This window comes from Panthera tigris, chromosome B3 (genome assembly GCF_018350195.1).
Source record: "Panthera tigris isolate Pti1 chromosome B3, P.tigris_Pti1_mat1.1, whole genome shotgun sequence".
NCBI lineage: Eukaryota > Metazoa > Chordata > Mammalia > Carnivora > Felidae > Panthera > Panthera tigris.
This window is the reverse complement of record NC_056665.1, coordinates 69168693-69190971: the sequence shown is the minus strand read 5'-3', so window position 1 is coordinate 69190971 and position 22279 is coordinate 69168693. Positions and strand designations below refer to the sequence as shown.

The 22279-nt window shown below is 43.7% G+C and overlaps 2 protein-coding genes across 2 annotated transcripts in view; one reads left to right on the top strand and one right to left on the bottom strand.

Annotated features, from left to right (window-relative positions):
• Positions 1–1280: 1280 nt before the first annotated feature.
• On the bottom strand, positions 1281–3369 carry CHRM5 (cholinergic receptor muscarinic 5). The gene has a single exon (XM_007087478.3). The coding sequence runs from the start codon at positions 3356–3358 to the stop codon at positions 1760–1762; it is 1599 nt and encodes a 532-aa protein (XP_007087540.1). The 5' UTR covers positions 3359–3369; the 3' UTR covers positions 1281–1759.
• A 14833-nt stretch (positions 3370–18202) lies between these two features.
• Positions 18203–22279, top strand: part of AVEN (apoptosis and caspase activation inhibitor) — a 193366-nt gene continuing 189289 nt past the window's right edge. Inside the window, exon 1 of the mRNA XM_042989226.1 lies at positions 18203–18445. Coding sequence (XP_042845160.1) covers positions 18203–18445 — 243 coding nt within the window. The remainder of the gene's footprint in view (positions 18446–22279) is intronic.

The window sequence follows — 22279 nt, the reverse complement described above, 5'->3', positions numbered from 1 at the left end:
TCTGTCTGACGGGAGAACTTCATCTCTAAAACCCTGTGTTACTACACTGACACTTTATTAATTGTATGCAGTTTTATAGTTTCCATTTCTTGCACATTGGTTAATTCTCAGAATTTTCAAAAAAAATTGTTTATATACACTGTTTATATACATAGAAGAGAAATTCCAATCAAATTTGGTTTTTGATCATTTTGATACTCTAATGTGTTATGTTGATAACTTCTATTTTTATTTATTACTATGATATACATTTTGTTCTTAAAGATGAGGCTTTCATTTAAAACATTTTTTTTTATGTTTTTATTTATTTTTGAGACAGAGAGAGACAGAGCATGAGCAGGGGAGGGGCAGAGAGGGAGACACAGAATCCGAAGCAGGCTCCAGGCTCTGAGCTGTCAGGACAGAGCCCGATGTGGGGCTCGAACTCACGGAGTGTGAGATCATGACCTGAAGTCAGACGCTTATCTAACTGAGCCACCCGGGCGCCCCAAGAGGCTTTCATTTTTAATGACTGTCGCCAGCTTCGCTGGACCTTAACTGTACTTTTCTGAGCTTCTCATCTTTGATGGTGAATTTGGAGATGAATGAATAAGTCATTTCTGAGCCATGATTTGAAAGACCTATAAAAATAAAAAAGAAAGAAAAAAAGTATTTCCCCTGCTGTCCTCCAAATAGCACTTCTGGCTGGAGGCTGCACGGTGACCTGCTTGAGCCTGGCTGTGAATTGCCTCTGGATGAGGGAAATTGGGGGCTGGTAAAAGAGTTTTGGAAGAAGCTCAAAAGCATGGAGTGAAACCAAATTTGTTTTCTACAGTTTGCCTCAGGTTTGCCTTGTGAAGAGATTAGAAAGCAAGGCCTCTGAAAACAATTAAAAGAATTGTGATGAAATAGCCCAGAGAAGACCTTTATGCATGAACAGAGCATGAATAAATAGGCCCAAATAGTCACAAAATAGAATATACAATATCTGTTTAGATGAAAGGAAAAAAAAAATCCCATTGGTAGAAACTAAAACAGCTGCAGAGGCTTGATCTTCTTTATTAGTAGAGTAGAGGCCCCTCTATCTGACTGGGTGGGATCAGGTTTCAGTCCAGACCCAGGATTCTTGGGGAAAGGATGGTTCCATGGAGACCAGCAGGGTTTCAGTGGGTACCAGGAATTGGCATCGGTTGTAAAAGCTTCACTCAGATGTAGGGACAGAAGAACGTACCACAGTACAGAACACATAACATCGGCATGATACTGATCAGTTTATAAAGAAATGGAGTCTTAGACGCCAATTGAATATCACTCTTCTTAACAGGTAACACTGACTTACAGTCTCCCGATTCTCACTGACAGGGGCCAACCCCACAGACACACACATATTGCACAAAACCTGAATACAGGTTTCCACAGGGAAGGTTTCCACCCAGTCCCTGCTGCTCTGCAGAGGTTAGGGGACTGAAGTTCCCTAAGTCACTGTTCATTGTGATCCAGTGTTCCTCCCGCTGTGGAGGGACACAAATCTGTCTCCTCACTTCAACAGCAAACTCCAGTGGCATCAGGAGACCTTGGTCATAGACAAGAATCATTCAATATGGCAGCACTTGTGGCAGCTGTGACTCCTCCCTTTTGGTGACAGATCTGAAGCCTTTACAAAGTCCTCAGGTGCTCAAAATGATATATGTCTTTTTTGAAAACAAATAAGCCAGAATCAGCCCACCCGTCCTCAGAAGAAACTGACCATGGTCACTCTTTTGAGAGGAGTTGTTACTTTTCAGGAGAGCTTGCTGTTCCCCTGCCAGTACGGCTTCTCTTCTACTTTTTTCTTTTTCCATCGGCAGAGAAGCAGCATCTTAAAGGTCTTCCTGAAGGTTCTGTTGCAGAGGGCGTAGCAAATGGGGTTGACAGTGCTGTTGACATAGCACAGCCAGTAGCCCAGGTGCCACAGGGTGACTGGGACACACTTGTCACAGAAGGTGGAAACCAGGACCATGATGTTATAAGGGGTCCAGGTGATGATGAAGGCCAGTAGGATGGCACTCAAGGTCTGGGCTGCTTTCCTCTCCTTGACAAGGACCATTCTCTTTCGTTTGGTCATTTGGTGGCTGAGGTTGGGATCCAGGCCTTTCGCTGAAGGGTTCTTGGACACTGGGAAGGAGCAGGGCATGATTTTCAACTTGTGACAGCCGTTGTTGGTCTCCTGGGTCCCATCAGCTTTTACCACCAATCGGAATTTATAGGCCATACATTTGTGACTCCTGGGTCTATGAGCAGCACCTGGGGACAAGAAGTATTTTTGGGTGTCATAGTCCTTTTTCTCAGTGTGAGCTTTCACAAAAGTTTCCTTGGGCTCTTCAGCACTGAATTCCTCCCTTGGGCTTTCCTTGGCCTGACTCTTGTAGACTACTTGGAAGACAGGGTCACTGGTGGGCTTGTCCTCATCCTCTGAGGAAGGGTAGCTACTACAGGTAGTGAGCTGCTCGACTTTGGCCCACTCGGTGCTTGGGCCAGTGACTTGGGATGGCTTCCCAGTGGTGGAAGTGCTCCTGCGGGAGGATGACCAGGAGGCTTGGTTCCTTTCCCTCTGGGCCAGTGTGGGTCGAGGGCAGCTAAAGCAGGACCTCAGCAGAGCCTTATGAGCTGGCTTTCTTGGCTCAGCTTCAGCCATGGAGTCAGAGCCCTGGAGGTCGGCCAGGTCCTTGGTTCGCTTCTCTGTTTCCCGGTAGATTCGGCAGTAGAGGATCGTCATGACCGAAACAGGGATGTAGAAGGCAGCGATGGCAGTGCCGAAAGTGATGGTGGGCTCAGAGAGGAACTGGATCTGGCACTCATCTGGTGGCACTGTCCGCTCCCCAACCAGGTATTGCCAGCAGAGGATTGCCGGGGCCCAAAGGATGAAGGAGATTAGCCAGGCCAGGCCAATCATGATGCCAGCCCTTTTTGGGGTACGCTTGGCCCGATATGTCAGAGGTCTTGTGATAGAAAAGTAACGGTCAAAACTGATCACCAGAAGGTTCATGACGGAAGCATTGCTGGCCACATAGTCCAGTGCAAGCCAGAGGTCACAAGCCAGACTCCCAAGCACCCAGCGTCCCATGAGGATGTAGGTAGTGTAGAGGTTCATGGAGAAGATCCCAATGATGAGATCTGCGCAGGCTAAGCTGAGCAGGTAATAGTTGTTCACTGTCTTCAGTTGACTATTGACTTTGAAGGAGATCATGACTAAGACGTTGCCCACAATGGTGATCAGGCTTACCACAGCAGTCACAGCTGCGATGGTGATGACTTCCCACAACCCATGGCGTTCCAAAGGCTGGTGATTTACTGGGGTGTCATTGACAATGGTTGTATTGTGGTGAGATTCTCCTTCCATCCTGGTGCAAGAATTTACATTAGGATTAAGTCTTGGGTTCTAGACCGTCTCTTTTCTATCTCACCTCTTCTTGGCCAGCATCTGGAAGAGAGGGAAGTATATTAGCTCCGTTCACCAGCACAGATTTTTCTCCCCACCCATTGTTTATCATTTGAAATGGAATATTAAATGTTGTCACACACATATCCAGAGCAAGATGCTGAAATCCCTAAAGTTTTTATAACATTTTTGTAACCACATCATCCCTTTGCTTGTTACAAGTACCAGTGCCTGAGAGCTTTTTTGGTGCTTGAGGCTGTTGCCCTCTTGTGGTTGCAATAGGCAATTTAAAGAAGAGGGCTGGGAAGACAAGGGGGAAGGGAAAGGAAATTGGGTAATTTGGGAACAATAAAGAGAAGAAAGCAGGTGATATGAAGTTACTTTATATTGCAACAGCTTCGAGGCCAGAAACTCGTTTTCAGGTTCCCAGTGGTAAGTACCTATTCTGTCATGCGCTGGGGAAAGAGACAGGTATTATCTACTCTATAGTCTGATTACTAAACATTATTGAGTTTAATTACAAATTCAATTATTAAACATTATTGAGGTACTGCTGTGAGCCGAGACTGTATTATGACACTCCTCCCTGACTTAATGTACAAACTCTCCTTGCATGCACCTGGTTTTCATCTAGAGGGTTTGAAATTGGACCCACCTGCTGATGTTGACCCCCCCCACCCCCCATCTATTCTTGAGCTATTTGTGATGTAATAGAAATGGTTTAAATTATCTTATTTTCTGATTACAAAGTAATATTTTCTTGTAAAATTTCAAGCAATGTCAAAATGTATAGCTTGGAAACAAGCTTCCTCTGACTCCATCTTGCAAAGGTAACCAATGCTTTCTCCTTTGCACATATTAACGAACAGTTAAATACAATTATTTTTAAGTGGGTGACTTTTTAAAAAGTTTATTTATTTATTTTTGGGAGAGAGAGAAAGACAGTACATGAGCGTGGGGGAGGGGCAGAGAGAGAGAGAGAGAGAGAGAGAGAGAAAGAAAGAAAGAAAGAAAAAATCTCAAGCAGGCTCCGTGCCATCAGCACAGAGCCCAACTCGGGGCTCCGTCTCACAAACCAAGAGATCATGACCTGAGGTGAAATCAAAAGTTGGAGGATTAACCAACTGGGCCCCTAAATGGGTAACTTCTTAATGTTTACACTCTGAATTTTGTTTTTTACCTAACAATTCATCATGGACATTTTTTTTTAAGATTTATTGTTTTTTAAGTAATCTCTCTACCTGAAATGGGGCTTGAACTCACGACCCCAAGATCAAGAGTTGCATGCATGTCCCTCTGACCAAGCTAGCCAGGTACCCAAATGGAGATCTCTTGTATCAGTATGTCTATTGGATCAAAGCTCTTTTTTCATTTTAATGACTGCACATTATCCCACTTAATGGATGTAATATAATTTAATCAACACTCACTGACAAATTCCAACTTTTAAAAGTAAAAGGAAAATTTTCTTTTCCAGATTGAACATCTATGTACATGATAAAAATCTTCAATGGGTATAAAAATGTAAATGGTAAAAGATAGGTCTTCTTCCCATCTCTGACCTCCAAGCTTCTAATCCTCCTTTTGTGGAGGTAACTACTGTTACCAAGATTTCTTATCATTCCTTCCAGAGATATAATATGTGCAATATATATTTGATGATATAGGAAAAATACCATTAATTTTTTTTATTAAGTAATCTCTACTCCCAGTGTGGGGCTCAATAAGAGAGCCCCTGAGATCAAGACCCTGAGATCAAGAGTCGCATGATCCACCAACTGAGCCAGCCAGGTGCCCCTGAAAAATACTATTTTAATTGCAAAATTCCAGGCAGCGTGATATGATGAAGGGAGAATCTTCTTGATGACCCCTTCAAAGCATGCCATGTGGGTAATCACTGCTCTGCCTACTGACCAGTCCTGACACTTCTATTTTTATAAAGATGACAAATTTGTGAACCGTTCTGGATTTTCTTGGCTTTGTTTTATATTTTCAACTGCATGTTTGGATGTTTTTCTAATGCCTCAAATTCCATATGGAATTGAATTGATGACATTGTCTTGTGCCATAAACTAGATTCTTCTGACTTTTTGATCTTGTACCCTTTTCCTTCACATTCGAACGGATGCAGTACAATTTACCCATGAAATATCCCTCATATGGGTCCCTTTACGTTCCTGCTTCTATCACCCAGGCTTAGCCTTGTGTTACCTTCTACTGATAACCCCTTGCTGTTATTCACATTCCAAAGAGGGCAAAGCATGTCAGATGCCAGGTCACTAGACCGACTCCCTAACACCTGAAAGGCACAACCTGAAAGTTGCTCTACACCGTACAATTCTCTGAGCAAATTCCATCCCAGGCTGTCTCTAGTTGGCAGATCTAAGTCTTACAGTGCAAGAAAGGACCCACAGAAATTCCTTCCGGTCTCCTTCATTCTATCTTTTTTCCTTCCCCCAATAAATATGCATTGAATGTCTTTTCTGTGACAGACTCCAATGGTGGGAGTACCGTGAAACAAGACACTGGTGGGGCTGTAGATAAAGAAGCAGGTAATAAATGTAAGGGGGCGGCACTGCATGCCACAGGGTACATGGAAGGACATGCAACCCAATCCCGTGAGGGTGGGGGAAACACTTCTTGAGGAAAAGATGTCTAAGCTGAGACTTGAAGCATGAATGGGCTTTGGCTAGGCAAGGGGGATATGTAGGGGTGGGCAGGGGAAAGAGTGTTTCAGTCTCGGAGGGGACGAGCTTATTTGTAGTAAGCCCAGAGGCAAAAGGAGATTCCAAGCTCAGTATCACTGGTCGTCAGGGAAATGCAAATCAAAACTACAATGAGATACCATCTCATGCCTGTCAGCATGGCTAAAAACAACACACACACAAAAACAGATGTTGGCAAGGATGTGGAGAAAGGGGAACCCTCTTGCACTGCTGGTGGCAATGCAAACTGGTACAGCCACTCTGGAAAACAGTATGGAGGTTCCTCAAAAAGTTAAAATAGAATTGGGATGCCCGAGTGGCTCAGTCAGTTGAACCTCGGACTCCTGATTTCAGCTCAGCTCATGATCTCACGATTCATGGATTTGAGCCCTGTGTCGGGCTCTGGTTCTCTGTCCCCCACGTATGCTAGCTCTCTCTGTCTCTCTCTCTCAAAATAAATAAATAAACTTAAAAAAAAGTTTAAAAATAGAACTATCCTATGATCCAGCAATTGCACTAGTAGGTATTTACCCAAAGATGCAAAAATTCTGATGCACCCCGATGTTTATAGAAGCATTACCAACAATAGCCAAATTATGGAAGGAGCCCAAATGTACATTGGCTGATGAATGGATAAAGAAGAGGTGGTGTGTGTATATATATATATATATATATATATATATATATATGTAAATGTACACACACACACACACAATGGAATATTACTCAGCCATAAAAAAGAATGAAATCTTGCCATTTCCAATGACATGGTTGGAGCTAGAGTGCATTATGCTAATAAGTCAGAGAAAGACAAATACCATATGATTTCACTCATATGGGGAATTTAAAAAACAAGACAAATGAACAAAGGGAAGAAAAGAGAGAGGCAAACTAAGAAACAGACTCTTAACTATAGAGAACTGATGGTTAACGGAGCTGAGCAGGGGAATGGGTTAAACAGGTGATGGGGATTGAGGAGTGCACTTGTCATGAGCACCGGCTGTTGAATGGAAGTGTTGAATCGCTATATTGTACACCGGAAATTAACATTACACTGTATGTTAACTAACTGGAATTTAAGTAAAAACTTAAAAAGACAGGAGGCATCAAGCTGGAGGAAGCCAGAGACATGAGAAGTGAGACTAGAGAGGTTGAGGGGGTGGGGTAGGAGGGACAGGAGTGGACTTCAGATCAAAGAAGTCTACCTTCTGGGAGAGCTGTGTCAGCTATTTCTATTTCCAGACTCCCCATCTGCTCTGAAAGTAGTCCCAACATCCAGGGTGTTGAGGGAGATAGTCTGGAGAGAAGTAATAAAATGAACTGACTGATGATTTTTTTTCTAGTCAAGTCTTCAAAATAGAAATAAATGGTGTTTTGGAAGGATTTAATTTTTCCACCTAATTTTATTGGAAGGTAGTGAGCAATTTATGAAGAGTTCTGGGAATTTGGGAGTGCATGTTCTCCTGTGAACGCATGTGTATAACTAGGGGCTCATGCTCTCCCATGTGTTTCCTCATTTGTAAAAATAAGGAAGTTTGACTAATGGGATGCAAGATACATTTTCATGATTTTGTATATTATACAGTGTGATGGTTAATTTTATGTGCCATCTTGGCTGTGCTACAGTTCCCAGTTGTTTGGTCAAACACCTGAGACTAGCTGTTGCTGTGAAGGTATTTTTTAGATGTGACTAACATTTAAGTCAGTCGACTTTGAGTAAAGCAGATTATCCTCCATAATGTGGGTGGGGCTCATCTAATCAGCTAATGGCCGAGTTCCTTCTGTCTCCAGATTACCTTTGGATACAAGACTACAACACTGACTCCTGCTGGAATTTCTAGTCTTTTAACCTGCACTGCACATTTTAGACTTGCTAAACCCCACAATCCTTAAAAATTAAAAAAAGTCTCTCCCTGTCTCTCTCTCTCATAAAAGAAATAAACACTTTGATAAATGGGGTAAAGATCATTTATAGTGGCAACGTGGTCTCTTAATCATACAACTGAATCTGGCAGTGGGCAGTGTCAGGTTCAAAACCTACCTCCAGGGGTGCCTGACTGGCTCCGTTGGGAGAACATGCAACTCTTAATCTTGGAGTTGTGAGTTTGAACCCCATGTTGGGTGTAGAGATTACTTAAAAAATAAAATCTTTAAAACAAAAAAACCCCTAGTTCCACTATTTACTGTATGGCTTTGGACATGTTACTTAACCTCTTTAGGTCTCATATTTTTAAACTTAGAAGTGGGGATACTAAGAGTCCTTATTACCTCATTGGGTTGTTTAAGGATTAAACGAGATAATCCTCAATAAGTGTTTCACATAGAGCCTGACACAGGAGAAAGTTCATTACAAAGTAGCCATCCCGCAGAAGGACATCAAAATGACTTTTCCTTTTGTGGGAGAGGGTCTGAGGCATGGTCTACTAAGGGACAAAGTGGTATAAAACGACAAGACAATACTCTCACAACCTTGAAGTGGCTGTTTTAGATGCTTCATGGTGCTAATGATACTTTCCCCTTTAGTTTTGGTAGTTGTGCTCCACCTTTAGGGTCAGAACGAATTGTTCCCATCCACTAAAGCAGAATAACCTTGAAGAGAGCCAAGTTAACAGTCTTCTTCAAAGTCTGCTCATTAGATACTTGATTTAAAAAAATATATGATTGCATAGTCAAAGAAGCTGAGAAAATACACTATAGTATATAAATCTCACAGAGATTCAGAAGACACATGAGCCCAGAGAAGGCTGGGAGGTCCTGAAGTCAAGGACAGTATTGAATTTGGTTTAACACAGAGGTGGCTTCGAGTGTAAGTTTTTTTCAGAGGAACAACTGTTAGCATCCTGTGGCATCCGTGGAGCACAGCTGGGAGATGCATGTTAGTGGGAAACACGCTGAACCAAGAGTATGGAGATCTGAGTTCACATTTCAGCTAAAATCTTGTGATTTGACACAAATCTCTGGGCCTCACTTTCCCTACATATAAAATTAAGAGATTGGAATGAATGATTTGCTGTCTAAAATGCTTTCAAGCTCTCCCTATAGACTCGCTGTGGGAAATACTGGACAGTATAGGAATTTTAGACCTCCGCTTCCCTCTACTGTCAGCCAGAGAAACAGCAGTCAGCTGCCGTCTGGAAGTTAATGCAGTGTAACCAGCTCTCAGCGAATTTGGAGTCCTCAGGCTTCTCATCTGTTAGGCTAGGGTAACAGTATCTGTTCTCTCTTATCTTACAGATATGTTTTGAGGACTCCCAAATGAGGTAATGTAGGGAAACCACCACGTCCTATTCTGATGTCGGTTTGGGGTTGTAATTATTATAAAATGAAGGGTTAGTCTAGGTAAGTGGATCTCATCCACCGGCAGCTCATTAGAACCACCTGGGAGCTTTTGGAAACTACTAATGTCTAGACCCCACCCCAGCCCCGTTAACAGGTGTCTATGTGGGAGAGACTTGGACATGATGTCGTTTTGAAATTCCTGAGGTGATTCTCCCCTGAAGCCGGGGTGGAACACTAGTGGCCTCTCTAGATCCTTGCTACTCAAGGTGCAGTCGATTGATGGCCAGGCAGCACCCTGGAGCACGCTGGAAATGAAAAAGTCCCCAGGACTAGAATCAGTGCTTCTCAAAATGTAACATGCTTGTGCATTACCTGGAGGATCTAGTTAATCTGCAGAAGAGCAAAGTTTAAAATCCTACATTTCATCATCCCCATATCAACAGCTCCTGAGCATTCTGTCTATGCTGCTGACCCATGAGATGTACTTTATTTATTTATTATTATTATTATTTTTAATGTTCATTTATTTTTGAGAGAGCAAGAGAGAGACAGAGCATGAGCAGGGAAAGGGCAGAGAGAGAGAGGGGAGACACAGAATCCGTAGCAGGCTCCAGGCTCCGAGCCGTCAGCACAGAGCCTGATGCCGGGCTCGAACTCATGAACTGCAAGATCATGACCTGAGCCGAAGTCAGAGGCTTAACTGACTGAAGTCAGAGGCGTTCCTGAACTGTACTATGAATAGCCAGAGGATAATTGCTGATCTTCCTAGAAAAGGGCAACCATAGCTTTATACAGGTGCTATTAAAATTGGAATTTTCCAAGTGAAATGTGCAATAACATTTGGATCCCCCTCTGCCTTCCAAGGACATTTGAGTTATTTTTATTTCTCCTGTTTGAAATTAATACATACTTCCTTACCAGGTTTGCTTCTCTCTGTTCTTTCCATTCCCCCCCCCCCACACCCACCCCTGCCTCATGTTTGAAAGGGTGATCTTTCCTGATTCCTAAGCTGGTGGGAATGGACAGATCTTGTCACAGTCAAAGGCATATAAGGTAGGGACATGAGGTAGGTTCCATGACTTGAAGGACTGATTTTTTTGTGTGGGTTGAGTGTGAAAACTGAGTTTCAAGCGTAACAGTCTTCCAAAATAAACATTTGAACCTTTAAAAGGTTTTTGAGTAAAAGATTATGTTTATGGAGGAGTAATTCTTGTTTTGGGGGGTTGTGGTGGTTACTGGGGGAGGGGGTGAGAATTCTTCTGAGCTCTTTTTTGGTTACTCAAATTTTAAAAGTTCCCATTTTCCACAACTTTATGGAGAGTATGTTTATTTCTAGGGTGCTAGCATAGGCAGAGAGCAGTCACCCCTGGTTTATTTTCCACCCCCAAATAGAAGACAAACCCAGAACAATGAAAGTCTCCTTGTTCCCAACTCTGGCACATTGCTTCTTGCTTCTTTGCTATCAATAAGTTACAAAGGAAGAAAACCAACATAAACACCAAAAGAGGTAACACAATGTGTCAAATTAATTCTTTCCCTTGCTGGTGGCCTTGATGACTTCTGAGGTTTTGCATGAGATATGCTTAGACCTTGCTTTTCTGAAATACGTTTTCTCTGAGAAGCTTTATGTCTGAACTATGCTTTACTGTTTCTATAGCAACTGCAGTGGAAAATGTCAATAGCATCTACAATCTAGTGATATCAGGACATCATCACAACCAGCTCAGGTTGTTATGCAGAGTATTCATGAGCTGATCTTCTCCCAACCCCTTCCTTTTCAAGGATAAATCGAGAGAAAGTAAGCTTAAATACAGATGACAACATTGGGTTAGATGTCAGGAAGAACTTCCAGTGATGGAATATAGGAGTAAAAGAGGTTCTGAACTTACCTTTTTTGTTTGTATTTTAAAATAGGTGTATCTAACCTCTTTCAATTAATAGAATGCTGTCCAAAGATTTCTGGTGATTAAGAAATGACTTCTTAATGTTGTTGAAGCAATATCTGGGCCTGAATTTTAATGCAATGCATACTCTTTTAAAATTTCTTTTCTTAGGGTGCCTCGGTGAGTCAGTTGGTTAAGTGTCTGTCTCTTGATTTTGGCTCAGGTCATGGTGCCACAGTTCATGAGGTCGGGCTCTGAGCTGACAGTGCAGAGCTTGCCTGGGATTCTCTCTCTCTTTTTCTCTCTGCCCCTCCCCTGATCTTTCTCTCTCAAAATAAACACACTTAAAAATTTTTTTTTTTTCAGTTTACTTATTTTGAGAGAGAGAGAGAGAAAATGAATAGGGGAGGAGCAGAAGGAGAGGGAGAGAAAATGAGCAGGGGCGGGGGAGAGAGAGAGAGAGAATGTCTAGTAGCCTCTGCCCTCCGTGCTAAGTCCCATGTGGGGCTCTATCTCACGAACTGTAGATCCTGACCTCAGCTGAAGTTGGATTCTTAACCAACTGAGCCACCTAGGCGCTCTGTAAATAAATAAACATTTTTTAAATATGAAAAAAATAATATTTAAGAATATTTTTGAGAGAGAGAGTGCGAGAGAGCATGTGTGTATACAATCGGGGGGGGGGGGGTGGGAGAGAGAGGGAAAGAATCCCAAGCAGGTTCCGTGATGTCCGCACAGAGCCTGATGCTGGGCTCGATCCCACGATCCATGAGATCATGACCTGAGCTGAAATCAGAAGTCGGATCCTCAACAGACTGAGCTACCCAGGTGCCCTATGTATTTATTATTTTTACTTGAAGTATAGGTGACATACAATATTATATTAATTTCAGGTATACAACATAGTGATCTGAAAGTTCTATATTTTCTGAAATGCTCACCATGATGAGCATAGTTACCATCTGTCACCATACAAAGTTATTACAATATTATTAATAACACAGTAAGTTCTAATTTTTTATTTTTATTTTTTGTTTTTAAGTTTTACTTATTATTTTAGTAATCTCTATACCTAATGTAGGGCTTGAACTCATGACCCTGAGATCAAGAGTCAGATGCTCTTCCAACTGAGTTAGCCAGGCGCCTTCCCCCCACCCCCATAATAAGTTTTTAAAAACATATTCTGTGTTCACCACTGTGCTAGATTCCAGGGGGGCATATAAAAGAGATATACAGTAGTCCTTGCAGTAAAGGAGTTAGACATCTATAGTTCTAAGAAAAAGAGGATAGAAGAGTGAAGTCGTGCCTTTATACCACGACAACGTGACAGAAGTCTTACGGAGCACATCAAATGACTGTGTTTTCAGAGTAAGACAGGAAGACGGGTGGGACTGCTTTACAAGACAGCATCAGCTGGAGCCATTCGGTGCGTGCCTGTGCCCCACCATGCCTTGGGGTTGCCTCTGCGGGTCGGAGCTCCTCCTGCTGAGACCAGCCTTGTCTTGTTGTTATCCCAGTGTGCTGGATAATATCATTTCCTGTGTGTGCCATGACAGGAAACGGGCTGGGAGGTGCTGCCCAGACGGGTTTATGTGAGAATCTGGAAGTCCGGGAGCTCCGGACGGTATTGTCCAAGTCTTCCCCCTGACAGACTTAAAGGCATGGCGAATGTATTTATTTTTGCGTTCTGAGGGTAGTGTGTTGTTCCGGAAGCGGCAGCAAGACAGTCCGTGGAGGAGGGAGTTATGAACTGTATCAGATGAGGTGCGTGGAACAAGAGCCTAGGACCGGGGCCTGACGATTGGACTTACTTACATGGGGATCCGGGACAACCCTGGGAGGTCATTTGGTGAGATGGTAATGGTGAAGGCCTCGTGGAGCGGATTAGTGAACGGAGGACGCTGGAAACAGTGCTGCAGAGGACTCTTCTGAGGAGCTTTGCTATAGAAATCCATTATGAAAATGGAATAGGATATGGGGCCAAGAGTTTTCTTGTTTTTGTTTTGTTTTAGAGAGGCAGAGGGATAGCATATTTGCACGCTAATGTGCATGATCCACTGGAAGGTAAAAACTGCCGAGCAGGACAGAGTGGGGGCAGTTGCTGGAGAGATGTCCTCGAGGAAGTGAGCAGGGATTGGACTTAGTGCAGTAATAGAGGCCCCGGGCTTCTCACGGGAGCAGAGACCCCTTTGTAGTAACCTGGAGAGGACACGGCAGGGCAGACGGGCACTGATGTAGGTAGTCTGTGAGTAATGGCAGTGGAAATTCTTTCCTGATTGCTTTCATTTCTCTGTGAAGTAGAAAGCAAGGTCAGCAGCTGAGAGTGGGGATGGAGGGAGAGAGAGGGAGGGAGCAAGTCGTGACTCCTGTATGTTGGGAGTTTGCCCCATTCATTTTCGCTTGTTCTGCGACTAGCTTTAGAGGCCTGGGCACTGTTGTGACCTTACAGGCAGTCACTTGCTCTTATCTTTTTACCAGGTTCCAGGCTGAGGATTCTGGGCTGAAAGGAGAGTTCCTGGCCAGATTCCTCCCCCTGCAGTCCTGGAGCACTTTCCATAGTGGCTGTGGCTGTTCAAAAACATCTACTAGATACAGAGACCGCTTTTGGAGAGACCTTATCAATGTTCTCCAGTTTATACTGTTTATATACTAAGCATCAGAAATCAACAAAACTAGAAAATCTGCCTATGAAGAGAAGAATCAGGAAGATGTATATCCCTTGAACATTTATTTGCAAAGGGACAGTGTTTTTTAATTTATTATTATTGTTATTTAATGTTTTTATTTATTTTTGACAGAGAGACAGAGCATGAGCGAGGGAGGGGCAGAAAGAGAGGGAGACACAGAATCTGAAGCAGGCTCCAGGCTCTGAGCTGTCAGCACAGAGCCCGACACGGGGCTTAAACTCACAGACCTCGAGATCATGACCTGAGTCGAAGTCACTCAACTGACTGAGCCACCCAGGCGCCCCTTTAATTTATTATTAAAAAAGAGTTTTAAGTCCTATCATAACATCCACTTTTATCAAACAGTGAGAATGTATAAGCTCGGGCTAGGAATTAGGTTTCTGGGTGATATTTGAAGGCTGAAATACTACCTTGATTCAGTGGTTCTCAAATTTGACCATGCATCTGAACCCCTGATGGGGATGGTTGTTAAACCACTGATTGCTGGGCCTCATCTCCAGTTTCTGATTCTGGGGTTAGGCCTGCAGATTTGCATGTCTGACAAGTTCCCAGGTAATGCTATGCTGCTGGTCCACATTTTGAAAACTATTGCCTTAAGCAATTAACTGCCTTTTTTTTTTTTTGTCATAAATCAAGTCATGTATATTAAAAAATATGCAAATAGTGCAGTTTATTTTCTTAAAGAGCCACCTATGTAATTCAGCATTTTCTTTTTGATATCTCATGAATACTACCTAAGGGAAAACTGAATTTTTTATTCATGCAACGGCATACATTTAAAATCAGGAGTATCAAGTGAAAGCAATAGCAGGAAAAACCTTCCTTCCTTTTGTTATTTATAAAATCAAAAGGTCTCTGGGTTCTTGCAATGCAAGAAATTTTTTTTTTTTTTATCCTTGATGATCTCTTTACCACGTGGATCAGAATCAAATGAGGACAGCGTACTCAACATCTTAGAAGAACTTCAGCTAGAGGTGTCCTTCCAGTTAGGAGGGGTTAGCAGGGAGATCTCAGAATTCTCCACATCTAGGGGCGCCCGGGTGGCTCAGTTGGTGAAGCATATGACTCTTGGTTTCCGCTCAGGTCACGATCTCCATTTGGTTCGTGAGTTCCAGCCCAGCGTCGGGGGCTCTGCGCTGATAGTGTCGTGGAGCATTCTTGGGATTTCTCTCTCCCTCCCTCTTGACCTTCCCCGCCTTTCTCTCTGTCTCCCAAAAAGATAAATAAACATTAAAATACAAGAATTCTCCATATCTAAATACTCCTGGCTAAATTAAAAAAAAAAAAAAACTCAAAAGGACAGAAGGGGAAGGGGAGTAATATAGGCTCTGGACCTCTGGTGGCATCCGCAGCATAGACTTAAGAACACAGATTCTGCAACCAGACTGAATGGGTATAAATCCCAGTTCTGTCATGTATAAGTTTGAGCAAATTATTTACAAAACTTTGCCAATTTCTGTGGTGTGCTTGAAACTGTGACCCATTTCAAGCTACCAACTTTGTCACTGAATGTAGAATTAGGATGAGATAATGTACCAAAACATTGTAATTCTTCGCTACACAGAAGATGGGGGTCCAGGCTGACCAATGTAGTCTTAAAACAAGCCTTTCTTATCTGTTTGTATCTTCTGTTAGCTCCTCTTTGGTGCACAGGGAAAAGGATACATTTGTTGTTACTATTCTCATCTTCCTGTTTAGTGTTCAGAGGTGGGACTATTGAATTTGAGAGTTTAGCATGGGGATGAATAACTTAATCCTGGGTGCTGACAGTCCTAATTTCACAAATAGAGACATGGAAAAAAATGAGGAAAATAGGGCATGGGGGAATAAAAAAAAAGGGGAAAGGCTGGAGATCAGTGGACAAGGAAAAGAAAAAGTTGATGTACTGTGTAAGACATAACAGTGTCCACTAACAAAAAATGTTAACTATGAAGACAACAAATTAACACAGAAAAATATAGAATATGATGTTAAAAAATACTGTTATGCTGACAACCTTCCCTGACACATCTCCCTCCACACTGTATTCTCTCTTGACTAAAGGCATCATTAACTAGCAAGAAAGAAACCTGGGCATCACCTCCAACTTCTCACCCCCCAGCCCAATTACAATTGGACAAGGGGTCCTATCAATTTTCTCATTATCTGCCTCCTCAGCTCTCAACTTAATTTAGGCCCTAATCATTTGTGGCTGGGACTGTTCTAGTAGCTTCCTAATGGCTCTGCCTAGAGTTTGAATGCTCCTCTACAGAATGATTTTCTGAGTGTAGTGGTTAACAACATAGGCACAGACTGCCCTAGGTTCCAATCCTTCAATTATGTACTAGCTGTGTAGTCTTGGATGTTACTTAGATTCTTGATCTATAAAACCGGGCTAACACTAGTACAACCTCCTAATGCTGCTGTGAGGTTTACATCAGGTGTTATGTAGGATGTACTCAGAACTGTACTCTGAACTATGCTCTGCATCACTATGTTTAAGATTTTTTCTTTCCAATCCTTCAGTGGTTCCTTCTGTTTAGAAAGCTCCCAGATCCCACTTATCAATGAGGCAAACTCCTGCTTAGCCATCAGGCCTTTGTTCAAGGTCGTATTTCTCATGAGGCCTTGGGCTATTCATTTAGGCCTAGTTTCTTTCTTCCTTTGGGCCTTCACCTTGAACCTCCCACTGCACTCAGCACTCCAGAGCAATCATCTGTTTAGAGGGTTATCCTTACAGAAAGCAAGCTACTCAGGGAGCCTGGGTGGCTCAGTCAGTTAAGTGTCTGACTTTGGCTCAGGTCATGATCTCATGGTTCATGAGTTTGAGCTTCTCATCTGGCTCTGTGCTGACAGCTCAAATCCTGGAGACTGCTTCATATTCTGTCTCCTTCTCTCTCCGCCCCTCCCTGGCTTGCACTCTGTCTCCCTCTCTCGAAATTAAATAAACATAAAATAAATAAATAAAAGAGCTTCTTGAGGGCAGGGATTGTTTTTTTTTTTTGTTTGTTTTTTGTTTTTTTGTAAATCTCCAGGACAAAAGCAGTGTGGCTGGCAAAGGGAAGACGATTAGAAGCAATGAACAGTGTTAAGTACATATGGATATAAAAAAGGACTGAGAAGAGGGGAAAAAAAAACCCAATTGTTTTGCTATGCTGATTGGATGATGGGAGTTTTAGTTAGCCCTTGTTTATTCTATGTGGTTTCTGTAATACAAAGTTAAAAATGGCTCCCATGTATCCATATGAACAATTGCCCTTCTTCTCCTGGTTAAAAAAGTAGACTGGATAAATAAAATGGACTACCACTTAGCAATAAAAAGGAATATAATTATTCAATCATGGGTAAGTCGCACAAGTTTCTACTAAAGAAGTGATGACACACACACACACACACTGAATAGAATGTAGTGAGTCCACCTGAGTTAAAATGCCAGTTGTACCACATAAGGCAAATTGTTTAACCTCTAGGGTTGCTTCTCATCTGCAAATAAGAGTGACGCTAGTATCTACCTAAAAGGGCTGCCAGAATTAAACACTCAGGTGCTCAATAGGTGTGGGCTAAAGTAGTCATTATTACAGAAGTTCTTGCAAGGACTTCAGAGCCCTTCCACTCATCACCAGTTTTGCACTGTGCTATCCCAGCTGCCTGCTGCAGTCCACACCTCTCACCCGAGACCCCCCCCCCCCACCTTCTCCTCCATACCTCCTCCTGAACCCTGAGTTCAGAGTAATTTTAATAATTATACACATTCATGCTTGATAATTAAGAGATTAAACGGGGGAAAAAAGGAAAAATTAACTCACTGGGAGTCCCACCTTACTGTTAATTAACCTCTGCTTACATTCTGGTATATACTTTTTAGATTTTTTTCTAATGCAATTACACTCATATTCATAATTTTTTTTTTAACAAAAACGAGTTCCAATTATACAAACAATTTAACCCATCCATTTACTTTACTTTATAACCCGTCCTTGAGCCACGGTCCCTTCGCCAGACCCACCGAGTCCCCCACTTCCCGCTCCCACCAGTGGGCCTTTCCTCTGAAGCCCCAGCCTTCCCGGGGCCCCGGTTCCGGCCCCACCTGCCAGGCCCCGGGCCGCCCCGCCCCCGCCGCGGCCGGCTTCCATCCCCGGCCCCGCACCCCGCGCTCGCCGCCACCGGGGGCCTGTCGCTCGCGGCTCCTGCGAGCGACCTGTTTCCGGTGGGGCAAGGGCGTCTCCGCCGCGGCCCAGCTCCGGCGCGCTCAGCATCGCCGGCGGCGGCCAGATGCAGGCGGAGCGAGGAGCTCGGGGCGGCCGCGGACGCCGGCCGGGCCGCGACCGGCCGGGCGGGGACCGCGACCGCGAGCGGGCGGGAGCCGCAGCGGCGGTGGCGAGAGGCGGCGGGGACGGAGGCGGCCGCCGGGGTCGCGGTCGGGGCTTCCGCGGCGGCCGCGGAGGGCGAGGAGGAGGCGCCCCGCGAGGCGGCCGCCGGGAGCCAGGAGGCCGGGGCGCCTGGGCCAGAGCGCCGGTAAGAGGCGGCGGCTTGTGGGGTCCGGGCCGCGATTTCGTGGGACTGGGTCTGATGAGGCCCCGCCGCGAGTCAGGAGCCGCGAGCGGCTTGCTGGCCGCTCGCGAGCAGGGCGGCGGCGGCGGCACCTGCGCCTGCGCGGGACGGGCGGAGGGCGGCGGGGGCGCTCGCAGGGTGCGCACGTGGCGCGTCTGGGGCTGAGCCGCCGGTTGTCTCCCCGCCGGGGTGGCGCGGGAGTGGCCGCTCGGAGGGCTTCACCAGCCTGCCCAAGTGGTCCGGGCCGGAATGGCTAAGAACGCCGGGGCCGAGGCTGTGTGTCAGGGTTGCAAGGCTAGCGGGCTTGTTGGTTTCGGGTGGAGTGTCACCGGTATTGACCCTTGTGGTGTGGGGGTGCGGCCAGCGCTTGGTCTGGAGGAACTGAGACTTGGGCAGCCTTACAGTATGGGCAGATGTTCCTGTTACTAGGAGGGCAGGGATTTTTTTTTTGATCTGTTGTGTTCACATTGCAAGGTCTAGCACACGGTAGGATAATAAAGGTTTCCTGAAAGAATGCCCACCACGGAATGGACTCTATAGTATTTGGGAACAGGATCAGATGCATAGTTCTCTCTCTTCTTTTAATAGCATAGTTCTTTTATTACACAAGTGTCGGAATCAGGGGTCACTGGCCTTCGTCTTTAAAAATTTTTAATCAGGAAATGTTTCTGCAGTCGGGTCTGAATTTTAATAGCAATGTGATCGACCTTATTCACACGTTCATAGAAGGACACAACAGCTTGGAGCAGGGCATGATAGGGGGCAAACTTCACTTATCTCCCAGCTAAAGGGGTTTGAGTACGGTCTTTTTAGGAGCTGTTATTTTAACATTTGTACTGCAAAACGTACCTGTGCGGCACAGTGCTTGGGGCATCACTGATCTTTGCAGCCACCACCACTTCTGCCACTGTTACCACTATCATATTTTCAGCCCCAAACTGTGTATTTTTAATTATTGTGTGCATAGATTAAAAAAAATTTTTGGTTGAGGCAAAATTTCTTGTTACTGAAATGTTTGGAGTATTTTAAGGGCATAGAAGGTCAAGATGTCCCTAAAGGTAGTAATTGTATACCGAAATACAGAACTTGAGAAAAAATTAGAAAACTTAAAATTAAGTGTAACATACTTAACCTGGTTAGGATTAAAGTAGGAAATAAGTAAAATTTGAGGTATGAAGAAATTCTTAGGTTCAGTTGGCAGGAAATGATCAATCTAGTGCACACTGGCAACACATTTTGTCCTCATAACAACTGTATACCGTGGACTCTTGAACAACACAGGCTTGTGGGTCCACTTACATGGGGATTCTTTTTCTTTTATAAACCAGTATAGTCCTGTTAATGTATTCTTTTCATTATTTTCTTAACGTTTTCTTTTCTCTAGCTTATTTTATTGTAAGAATAGATTATCTAATACATATAACATACAAGTTATGTGTTAATTGACTGTTTACGTTATTGGTAAGGATTCCAGTCAACAGTAGGCTATTTAGTGATTAAGTTTTGGGGGAATCAAAAATTATATGTGGAATTTTCCACAGCACCCCTATCCTAGGATATGTATAAGAATCAACTGTGAATCAACTGTATATATGTTGCATATATATATATGTAGTATAACTTTGTTACAACTTTTTTTAATTAAAAACATTTTTTTTAACATTCTTTTTTTTTTTAATTTTTTTTAAATGTTTGGTTATTTTTGAGAGAGACAGCATGAGTGGGGAAGGGGCAGAGAGAGAGAGAGAGAGAGGGAGACACAGAATCCGAAGCAGGCTCCGGGCTCTGAGCTGTCAGTGCAGAGCCGGACGCGGGGCTCGAACTCACGGACCGTGAGATCATGACCTGAGCCGGAGTCGGACGCTTAACTGACCGAGCCACCCAGGCGCCCCTTAACATTCATTTTTGAGAAAGAGCATGAGTGGGGGAGGGGCAGAGAGAGAGGGAGAGACAGAATCTGAAGCAGGCTCCAGGCTCCCAGCTGTCAGCACAGAGCCTGATGCGGGGCTTGAATCCACTGACAGTGAGATCATGACCTGAGCTGAAGTCGGACGCTCAACAGACTGAGCCAGCCAGGCGCTCCATAACTTATGTATTTATTACAACTTTATTTTTCTTAAATTTTTATTTTTTATTTTTTAGAGAGAGAGAGAGACAGAGTGCACACGAGTGGGGAAGAGGGACAGAAGGAGAGAGAGAGGCTCCACCCTCAGCACAGAGCCCAACGTGGGGCTCCATCCCACAACCCTGGGATCATGACCTGAGCCGAAATCAAAAGTTGGATGTTCAACCGACTGAGCTACCTTGGCACCCCACAACTTTATTTTTTAAACAACTTCAAGTTATTTAACTTTATAACAACTTCATTTTATATCTATTGTATGTATAAAATCTTCATTATTCCCAATTAAAAATCTTCATTTTTAATTGACTTGCCCAAGCTTTTATAGCTAGTGGCAGAGCTGGAATTTATACTAAGCTGCTCTTGACTCAACTTTGTCTTATCTCTTACATTTTTGTGAACCAGTCACCTCTTAACTGAGAGCAAGGTAGATAGATGCTCCTTTGGCTGCAGGGATCATGTTTTAATAGTAATTGTAGTAATGGTACCTTTGGTACTTACTACAGTGTCTGACACATAGGCGTTTCATAACAACTGTCTTTAACCTGATGAATTGAGTGAATGAAGGTGCTTCTATCTTACTCATCTCTATGGAACTAAATTGAGTAAAATGATGGTATATTGTTTTAAGAATGAATAATATATTTTTTGATTTATGTTAATATTGTAACCTATTAAAATTTTAGGCTTTGATCCCTTTTTGGGATCGTCTTAAAAATCCCATCTTAGGGGCACCTGGGTGGCTCAGTCGGTTAAGCGTCCGACTTCGGCTCAGGTCATGATCTCACGGTCCGTGAGTTCGAGCCCCGCGTCGGGCTCTGGGCTGATGGCTCAGAGCCTGGAGCCTGTTTCCGATTCTGTGTCTCCCTCTCTCTCTGACCCTCCCCCGTTCATGCTCTGTCTCTCTCTGTCTCAAAAATAAATAAACGTTAAAAAAATTAATAAAAAAATCCCATCTTATATATTCTTTTGGGATTTTTTTTTTTCCCTGCATAGTTTAATGATTCAGTGTGTCAGCATATGTAAATGTGTGGCACAGAGCTTGGGACATCACTGATCCCTGCAGCCATCACCACTTCTGCCACTGTTCCCACTATCATCCTATTTTCAGTCAAACCTGGATAAAGAGATGTTGGAAGGATTTCTTCCTTTCGGTTTGGTTTGTGATCTCTAAGTCCTTGCACTTCTTAGATTCTGAAGTACTATTCATCTTTAGGCTTGCTAGGAATACCATTCTTGGTGCGTAAAGATTAAGGGGGACAAGATCGATTGCCCTGCCTGAGGCCTCCTTGCCCTCCTATTTCATGTTGATTTGTGCCCCAAATGGAGAGTAATTGAAATGATCAGAAAGAAAGAAATTCATGATAGAGGTTTAGCTGTGTGAGGATCAGTTAGTTACCTAATTCCATAACTTAATGTTGTTTACACCTTTCGCTTTCTACTTTATTTTTTTATTTTTGAGAGAGAGAGAGAGAGAGCGTGCGCATGTGTGCGAACACGACTGGGGGAGGGGCAGAGAGAGAGAGGAGATGGAGAATCACAAGCAGATTCTGGGCTGTTAGCTCAGAGCCCCTTGCGGGGCCCAAACTCACAAATTGTGAGATCAGGACATGAGGCAAAGTCAAAAGTCCTAAGTTTAACCGATTGAGCCACCCAGGCACCCCTGTTTTCTATTT